At 52.3% G+C, this 9,929-nt stretch overlaps 1 protein-coding gene across 1 annotated transcript; it reads right to left on the minus strand.

Annotated features, from left to right (window-relative positions):
- Positions 1 to 2,170: 2,170 nt before the first annotated feature.
- On the minus strand, positions 2,171 to 3,912 carry LOC119385347 (uncharacterized). The gene has a single exon (XM_049413962.1). The coding sequence runs from the start codon at positions 3,910 to 3,912 to the stop codon at positions 2,242 to 2,244; it is 1,671 nt and encodes a 556-aa protein (XP_049269919.1). The 3' UTR covers positions 2,171 to 2,241.
- Between the last annotated feature and the right edge of the window lie 6,017 nt (positions 3,913 to 9,929).

Consider the following 9,929-nt stretch of genomic DNA (forward strand, 5'->3'; position numbering starts at 1 on the left):
TCACAACCTTTCATGGCACCCCCACATTACTGCTATCTATGCTAAAGCATCACAAACGCTCGGGTACACTCGCCGCAATCTGCGTAAATCGCCACCTAACATTCGCAAGTTAGCGTATCTAACGTTCATTCGCCCGCAGTTAGAATTCGCGTCATCTATTTGGTCCCTTCATGAAGATTACTTAATTACTAACCTAGAACATGTACAAAACCGTGCCGCCCGTTTTATTACAGGAAATTACCAGCGCAAGTCCGGTATTACGAAAATGAAAGTCGAACATTCGCTGCACCCTCTTCAGGTTCGCCGGTGCGTTTCCCTTTTGTGTCTGCTTCACGGATATATTCATAACACCAGGCCACATTCCCTCCCTTTGAAAACCCCACTGCGCATGTCTAGGCGGCTCCATAATCAGGGCAATTTTGAGCGCATCTTTGGCAAGACAATGGCGTTTTGTTGTTCTGCGCTGCCACATGCAGTTAAACTTTGGAACGATCTCCCTGGCGATATCGCTTCGATCACTAATCGCAAAGCCTTCCACGACCGCCTACTCGAACATTTCATGCTTACATAGTTTTCTCATTTAAATTTTTCCAGACGCGTTACCTCATACGTTTATCTCCTTTTTTTGTTTTCTTTAAATATTGTGTAACGATGTATTATATCACATTGTATAGTATTGTAAACGTTGCCAAAATTTGCTTCGTTTTATTGCGATAGCAATTATATGGACAGTCTCGGCTGGATTTTGCCGTCGCCGTCGCCGCCGTCATGCACCGTATATGTATAAGTATGTATATATATATATATGAAGGCCCCGCAGAAAAATAACTCAGAAAAATGCTTCCGAAGCGCGGAATCGAACCAGGGACCTCTTGCTCCGAAGCGAGCGGCGCTATCCACTACGCCACGAAAGGCAGATCCTCCGCGTCGCTAACGGCGAGCGTTATATACACACCATTTAGCGCTAGACGCACTCGGAGACAGCAGGCGATAATAAGCGTTTCTTCATTACCAGCGAGGTGGCGCTAGGAGCCCGACGGGCGCATTTAAGTCGTCGGCGAGCTCGCTCGCTTCTTCTTATATTTGCGCATGGGAGAAGCTTGCCCTTCCGCTGTCTGCTCGCGTGGTTTTCTCGTGGCGAGGGGTAGAGGAATGTTTCACGCTTTCACCGTGATGTCCGCGCTCATGTTACGGCGCGTACGAATGTCACTCGAGCTCAGGGACGCCGCTAAACGAACAAACAGAAGATCAGCGCGAACTATCAAGTGTCACAGCTCGACACTTGAAGCACGCTAGTTTCCTTCGTTGCTTCGGCCGCCTTTGCAACAGAAGCGCTGTTCAAACTGAGAGTATCCATTGGCGAGCCTCACTTCGTATAGCATTAGTTCCTTGCTATCGCATTCATTGCTTCGCCCTTGCGGCGAAACTGTGACTTTTTCAATCACTGACAGTCAATGTTAAATAAGTTCGCATTTTTCTCGCTTCGCGCATGCTCCTCCTTCATTTATTTTTTCTACCTGGATATTACTCTTTCTTTTCTGGCACTCGATTACGTCGCAGTATCTCAGTGCACCTTTCAGAATGTATAGTTTAGATTTCAACTTTTTCTGTATTTATCACGTCATATTTAACCATGTATCGCCCCCCTCAATGCTCCGATAAGGAGCCTGTGAGGTATTGTGAATAAATAAATGAGGCCAAAGCATCGAGGTTGAGAAAGAGGGCTGTATCAACCATGTCCACGAAAGGATGGCTACAGCACTTTGTAATGTGCTGTCAGAGCACAGAAGGCCTGGCTTGGAGCCTCTTGGTAGACTAGGGAGGCTGACAGGAGACCTAGTGACCAAACTACGCTCTTATTGTGGCTGGGCTTTGAAGTGCCACGTTGGTGACACTGAAGAGATGGAGAAGGCTGTGATGGCAAGTCACCATCACGTAACATCAAATGATGAAAAGTCGAACCACAGTCTATGTCCAGAAACTACCGATTCCTGGTGCCGCCAAAGTGCCGCAAAAACCAAGGGCCATCCCGTGCCAAAACACCATTACAATTTGCCTCCTCATGTGAACAAGGCAGTGCTGCCGATTTACCAACGGCTCTCTGACACGCAGCTGCTTGAACGGTGCCAGCGAGGAAAAACGCAAAACAGCAACGAGAGCTTGTGTGTGTGTGTGAAAAACTTTTATTCAATAAAATGAGAGTTTGCAGGCCCAAAAGGACCCTTTACATAGGGGGAGTCCTTATTCCGGGACTCCGCTGGACAACGCCGCTACCCGCGCCCGTTGGACTAGAGCCCGTTGAGACTCCAGGCCTGAGCAATTGAGTAGGGCTGCCTCCCATGCCTCTCTAGTAGGGGAAGGGTTAGGGGGAATGGAAGGATTCAACTGACATGCCCAAACCATGTGAAAGTTATCGGAGACTTCCCCACAGTGAGGGCACCGCCCATCAACTTTCGGGTCAAAATGTTTTACTATTGCAGGACACAACAAGGTGTTGGTCTGCAGGCGCCTTAAGGTTCGTTCATCGGCTTTACTCAGGCCCTTAGCAGGGACCGGGAAAAGCCGATGGCGTTCGCAATAGTGAGCCAGAATTTCTTTGAATCGCAGAAGCGGTTGCATCTCTGAGCCGGAAAAGCCTGGGTGAGGTGCCCGGGGGATAAGCGCGCGGGCGGCCGCGTCCGCAGCCTCGTTACCTCGAAGGCCCTGGTGGCCCGGAGTCCAAATGATGCGTTTAGGTGAGGGGTCCGAATCCCTCGCGGCTCGCTTTAGAATTTCGTAGGCTAAAGGTGAGACCTCGCCCGCCAGGTAGTTTTCACAGGCTCTGCGCGAATCTGTGATGATCACCCTCGAGTTCGTGTCCGAGGCGGCAAGCGCTATTGCTACCTCCTCTGCCCGCGCCGAGTTGATAGCCCGATAGGAGAGACCATTAACGCGTTGGTCCTGGTGAACTACGGCGGCCGTGTAGAATCCGGTGGGCGACGGCCCTGCCACATCAACGTAGTATACACCCTGCTTGGATCCATATTGGTGTTCGAGGGCCCGAGAGCGCGCCCCTCGTCTGCCTTCGTGTGTCTGCGAGTGCATGTTGCGAGGTAGTGGAGAAACCCAGAGCTTGTGGCGCCACAGCTCTGGAATTCGGCATGTCTCCTCTGGAATGCAGTCATGTTTTATGTGCAAGCGGTCTAACAGGCGGCGCCCAGATACAGTCTCCGAAAGTCGCGTATATTGGTTTACGAGGTGGGCCTCCTTGAACTCCTGGTAGGAGTTGAGCACCCCCAGTGCCGACAACTTGGCATTGGAGGTAGTTACCGGGAGGTCCAAAGCTCGCTTTGTAGCCTTCCTAATGATGGCGTCAATGCGTTGATCGTGCTGCTTCGTAGTGCGAAGGTAGGGTCCGGAGTAGAGGATCCGGCTGATTACAAAGGCATGGACAAGCCGAAGCGCATCCCTGCCCCGCAAGCCGCGTTTGTTGGAAACGCGGTGGATCATACGTCCGACCTGTTCGCCTATGCGTTCAAGTTTGGTGATGGTGGATTCCGGTCTGAGTCTGTTATGGATGAACAAGCCCAGGATCCGGATCTCTTCGACCTCTCTGATAGGAGCTCCCATCAAAGAGATACGCAATCTCGTGTTGTCTTTCGGATCTGTTCTGACGTGCAAAAGCTCCGATTTTGCAGGCGCGCATTGGAGACCACAGCCGATTGCATAGCTATCGACGATGGAGGCGGCCCGCTGTAGGCGGTCCTCCATTTCTCCAAGGCTTCCTTCAGTAGTCCAAATTGTTATATCATCCGCGTAGAGTGCGTGATGAATTCCTTCCACCCGGGCCAATTGATGTGGAAGCTGCATCATGGCAATGTTGAAGAAAAGCGGCGACAAGACCGCTCCTTGGGGAGTACCCCGTGTGCCCATAGTGTATGGACCGCATTCGTCATCTTCAATTTTGAGGAAGGCCTGGCGCTTTGAGAGAAAGTCTCTTACCTAGGCAAATGCCTTGTGCCCACAGTTTGAGGTGCTCAGGTTTGCCAGGATGCTGCCATGACGAACGTTGTCGAAGGCACCTTTAAGATCGAGGGCAAGGATCGCCTTGTCGTTGTGGCGCATGGCGGTGGGCTGTATTACGTCACGGTGTAGTTGGAGAAGGACGTCCTGTGCAGACATATGCGGGCGAAACCCAAACATAGTGTCTGCAAAGAGGCCCTTAGCTTCCATGTATGGAGAAAGGCGATCCCGCACCATTCTCTCCATAAGTTTACCCGCACACGAAGTCAGTGCAATGGGCCTCAGGTTGTCGGTATTCACCATCTTGCCTGGCTTAGGAATAAAGGTGACCAAGGAGGTCTTCCAGTCGGGAGGTAGTGGACGTCCATCCCAAATCTGATTAATGTACTCTAGCAAGTGGAGGCAGGCCGAGTCCGAAAGATTCGCCAACAGTTTGACTGTTATGTGATCTCGGCCCGGAGCCGTACCTCTGCGCATCTTAGCTAAAGCCGCCCTTAGGTCATGTAACGTAAAAGGGGCATCAATATCTAGATTAGGCTTGCCCGTGTACTCGTACTCGGGCCCAATTGGGTCCTCTATGCGACAGAGATATCTGTCACACAGGGTGTCCGCGAGTTGAGCCGTCGTGCCGTGATACCCGTGCAATGCCCGCCGGAGCTGTCGTTGCGTCTCTCCTCTCGTCTGAGTAGGGTCAATGAGGCTGCGAAAGAGGTGCCACGTCCCTTTCGAGCTCATCTGACGCGCTGCTGAATTACACTTCTCTATCCAATTTGAGTCAGTGAGCTGGGCGGCATACTGTGCGGCTTGCTCAGTGAGTTCAACCATAGAGTTTCCTACAATACTTACTAGAGGGAACTCTGGCGCTAGTGTCTATGGGAGCTGCAACGCATGACGCTTCAGCCAGCATGGGAATGATGGGTAGTACACAAATTTGTCTAAACTTCGTACTTTCGGCTCCGTTTGGCTCCGCGTCGGCTGCATCCGCTTTGTCGAAAAACAAAGTTCAGCAAAAGTCAGCAGTTTCACTTCGCCACTTTAACTTCTTTAGGCTCAGCAATTCAAATCTGGTCACGAAGTTCACAACGGTCTATTCTTTTATCCGAAACGAACGCCAAAACACAGCAATAAACAAAGCCACAAGTACGTTTGAAGCCGCAAGCACGAAGACTAGGCAAATTTGTGTACTACCCATCATTCCCATGGTAGCTGAACGATCGCAGCGCCAGAGTCCCCTCTAGTTAATTTTAGGAAACTCTATGAGTTCAACAATGCGAGCCTTGAGCTTGCGATTGAGCTTTTGCTTTTTCCACCGCTTGGTAAGACTTCTGCGTGCCTCCCACAGGTGCAGGAGGTGATTGTCCACTGCGGGGATCTGCTCGGTAGTCTGAATTGTCTTAATGTGTTGTTGCTGGATTGTATGCAGATGCTTTGCCCACTCCGCATAGCCGCCGGAAAAGAGCACGGGTGGTATCTCCTGCGTTCTGAACTTGCTCCAATCAGTTAATTTGGCTTGGCCCCACTTTTTGCGAGCCGCCTTAACCGGAAGAATTATCCGGAGAAGGCAATGATCGCTACCAAGGGATTCCCCTAAGTTTTCCCAGGTGGCATCTTTGGCGTTCTTAACGAGAGACAGGTCAGGACATGTGTCACGGGTTACCGAATTGCCCACGCGTGTGGGAAATGCCGGATCCGTGAGTAGCGTAAGACGAAGTGTGGAGATTAGCTCTGCCAGCTTGCGTCCTCTCGTCTTCTCAAAGTGGTAACCCCAATGAAGGCTGGGAGCGTTGAAGTCCCCAACAATCATGAGAGGTTCCTTGCCAGCCGATTTGAGCGCACGGTAGAAAATTTCGTTAAAAGTTACGCGTGGCTTATGCGGGGGGCAGTAAATGTTAAGTATATGTATTGCCGGATCCCGGCGCCTAAGTGGCAGGACCTTCACCATGCTGTATTCTTGTTCATTATCCAAGTCAAGGTCGACTGCGACTGCGGTGTATGCCTTGTTCAGCAGGATACACGTTGTAGGACCTCCCTGAAACGAGCTATAGCCAGTAAATTTAGCTTCCGATCCGGGCTCCTGAAGCGCCAAAATCGCCGGTGGCGTACCAAGCGACTGCAGGTAGAGCTGGAGGTGCGACCGTTTCTTCCAGTTTCGAAAACCCCTGCAGTTCCATTGGACGATCTCGAATTTTTCTTCTACGATTTTGTTATTGGCTTTCCGCTGGGGCTGGGTAGCCATAGTGAATATTATTTTAATTGTTAGGAGCAGGCCCAATCCCCGATAGTGGTGGCGCCTCAGGTGGTGGCACCAGTGTCTCCGGGGAGGAGGCAGCCGCGATGTGTTCCTGCGAGCCTATGATCTGACGAGAGACCACCGGTCGCCTACGCGTATCCGGTCGCGGGGAACGCGAGCGAGAGCGGCTGTTCCTAAATTGGACGCCGGTCCTGCCCTGTACTATGGACAGAACAGAGTCGGTCACAGCGGGAGTTATGCTCTCCACCATGTGCGGGAGCTCGCGTTGCCAGAGTTCCCGGAAGGAAGCCCTGACACCTTCCAAAATTTTGCTTGGCATGTCCGCAATTGTGCGTTCCAAATTTTCTAAACGGTGCTCCATAATGGGCACATGCCCGATTGATGTGCTGCCCGTGCACTGCGAATCGCTGGACAAGTCTGACACGACCGAGGCCCTATCATCAAGGTTCACCGGCTCAGTTTGCTGCATAGGTTCCGAAGGGCCGCCATGTGCCTGGGGCTCCGTGAGCCTGGCCAATTTTGCCTCTAGCTCACGAATTTTCTTAGCTAGATTTTCGGTGTGGCGCCTGAGTTCAGCATTTTGCCGCTGTAGGGCGACTTCGGTAGGGGAGGGGGAGAGAGGCCCGGGGGCAGCCCCAACCCAACCGCTCACCTTGGTTTGGGCGTTTGCCAAGGGTGGGAAATCATCGGCGTTGGAGGTCGACGTCTTTGTCCTGGTCCCGGCTTTGTCGGTCGTCTTGACTTGCCCGGGCTTGCCCGCCGTAGAGGCAGATTTCTTTTTGTTGACTTTGGTGGACGGAGCTTCCTTGGGAGCTGACGTCCGCTTGGTGTTGGTTGGTGGCAATCTCGGCTTGATCGGCTTTCGGTACTTGTCCCTACAGTCAGCAGCACCGGTCAGATGGCTGCCCCCACAGATTAGGCAACGAGGAGTGCACTCATGTTCAGCAGAGCCCTCGGAAGTGGTAGCCACTTGAGAGCCACAGCGCCCGCAGCGTCCCGACTGCGGCCTTGGGCAGATGTCGGCTCGGTGACCCACCGTGCCACATCGGTGACAGGCGGGGATCGTCTTCTTATACAGTCTCACAGGGATGACCTGATCGCTGCAGCAGACGTGACGGGGCACCCTCTTCCCCTCGAAGGTGACCACTGCGACGTCGGTGTCACCCAATTTCCTCACACAGAGGATATTGCCTTGCTTCCACCTCAGCTTTTGCTTGAGAGAGCCCGATGTATCTTTGGGGTCAATGTTGATGACTCCCTTGCAGACGTCGCCCGAGGCTTTGGCGTGTCCGCGGAACGGAAGTTGGCGGCCCCCGACCACCAACATAACGTCACCAAGGAGCCTCTCGGCGGCGGGCACTGAGTTGAGTCCACACACTAACACATTTTGATCCCATACGGGCCATACGGTGAGTTCCACCTCTCCACATTCACGTATGAGGTTGCGTACAGCAGCCCCGGCTTGGCCTGGAACGAAGGTCTCCTTCAGATCCAGCGTTGTGCGTGGCTTGAGCACCACGATGAGTTCGTCGCGCCCAATGCGTGGCGTCTGCTGCGGACGCCATTGGGACTTGTGCGTTTCTCCCTTCAAGGCCGCGCTAGCTGCGTTCCCGTGCCTAGCATGCGCGGAGCGCGCCGCCGCCTGTTGCTGGACGACGCCGCCGGTGTCCTTGGATGCCAGCGTCTTCTGTTTTCGTCGCCATATTCGGACCATATCGTCCAAAAGTTCGTCTTCGGATGGCGGAAGATCCTCGAGTTGCGCAGTATCCATGCTTACGATTTGCATCGAAGCAGGATCGTAACCAGTCACAGTCTTTGGAGACGCCATCACCGGGGAAATACCGGCCGGGGCTGGCGGCAGCGTCGCTGCCACTAAGCCAGCAACCCGGCGGTCGGTGAAATCCTCTAACGCTCAGAAGTTCGTCAAAAATGGGCCCACCTTGATAAACGTGGTGTCCACTTGCGCCGCTGAACTTCACAGAGACGAGGAGAGCAAGATTTGCGGGGTTCGGGTTGAGTGACCGCAATTAAACACGGTCATTAGCGGAGCCAAGGCGAAGCGCGTTCGCCGCCCACGCGCGCCTGCAGCCCAAAAGCCTTGCACTCACTGAGTGGGCGCCCGCGCCAAAGTAGCGGCACGCATCACTTTTAGTATTGAAGGTTCTCTAGCAGACGCAGTGATGAAGTGCCGGCTGCAAGAGGACCCAATGCATCCAAAGGCATACAAGGCACACCAAGACGGGACGAAGCGAGAGACACACAACACGCATGCACAGCGCTGCAAGAGGACCTCGGCAAGCATCCTGCATGAACTCTGCATGAACCCAGGCCAAACGTGCATGCAGTGTATGAAGGAGAAACACCGACGCCGCTCAGCGCATCAGCAGTACACGCTCAGAAAGCGCCACAAAGGTGCCAGAGCTCAAACTGACTATGTCCGAGGAGCCTCCTAATGTTTTATGAATGTCTATGCGTATGATTTTTCATTCTGTGCAATTAAATGTGACATTTGTTTTTCTTCTCAAAACGCCAATTTTGTACACCCAGCACCATATTTCCTGCAATATATCAGAAACTGTTACACATCGCTCCTTCAGGCGTGAATTACGCTGCACTGTTTACAAATGCATCATATTCGCGTGGCATGGTTCCGAGGCACTGAGTATTACATTTCAACAACGAAAATGAAAGAATGTGTTGTGTGAGCATGAGTAACTAATCTCAAGTGGCGCGTGATTAAATAGTTGAATTGAATTGAATTGAATTGATGTGTATGTTAATTAATTGACGTGTAAGTTAATCATTCTGCAATGAGTAAGCTTGAATCCTTCGATAAAAAGAATCAAATATTAGGCCCAAGATGCATGTAGTTTGCTTCTTGGTTCTATTAATTTTGAGCAAAGAAAAAAAAATTACATTATCTCCCGCTAAAGAGAACCACGTGTGGATGCGAAGCAGCGGGAAGATGGTTCGCTTGAGCAGGAGATAGTGTAATTTTTTTTAGGAGCTGGTTCGCCAGGTTCTTAGGCTGGGGCGAAGTCCCGCGCCGTAAGCTGCATCTATCCATTCAAAGCGTCGTGAAGCGCGAAGAGGAACACTACGAGCATCGTGTCTTCCCTCTAGCCTGGCCGTTAATTCTCACAGGGCGAGCGGAGAACGTGGTCGACAGGCGCGCGAGAGGGAAAGTGCAGAGGGGGGAGAGGAGAGGGGGAGGGGAGAGGAGATCTGTGGAGAGGGTCGGTCTGCGTATGCGCAGTACGGGTGGTCTGGACGGACACCACCGGATTGAACTCGGCCATAAGCTGCTTCGCATCTAATATACTCCAATTGACGTTGGTCTTGGAACGCGGCACGTCGAATGATCGTGAAACACGACCCGCTATTGTGGTCTAGTGAATACGGTGCTCGACTGCTGACCCGCAGGTTGAGGGATCGAATCCCGGCCGCTGCGGCGGCATTTTAGATGGAGCCGAAAATGCTTGAGGCCCGTGTACTTAGATTTAGGTGCACATTCAAGAAGACCAGATGGTCAAAATCTCTGGAGCCCTCGACTACGGCGTCTCTCATAAACAAATCGTGGTTTTGGGACGTCAAACCCCAACAATTATTAAACAAATCATGAAGCATGGTAGTGTTTCCAGCAAAGTGATCCTCTGCAGCAATACGCGGCACAGTG

The sequence above is a fragment of the Rhipicephalus sanguineus genome, chromosome 3, assembly GCF_013339695.2.
Source record: "Rhipicephalus sanguineus isolate Rsan-2018 chromosome 3, BIME_Rsan_1.4, whole genome shotgun sequence".
Classification (NCBI taxonomy): Eukaryota; Metazoa; Arthropoda; class Arachnida; order Ixodida; family Ixodidae; genus Rhipicephalus; species Rhipicephalus sanguineus.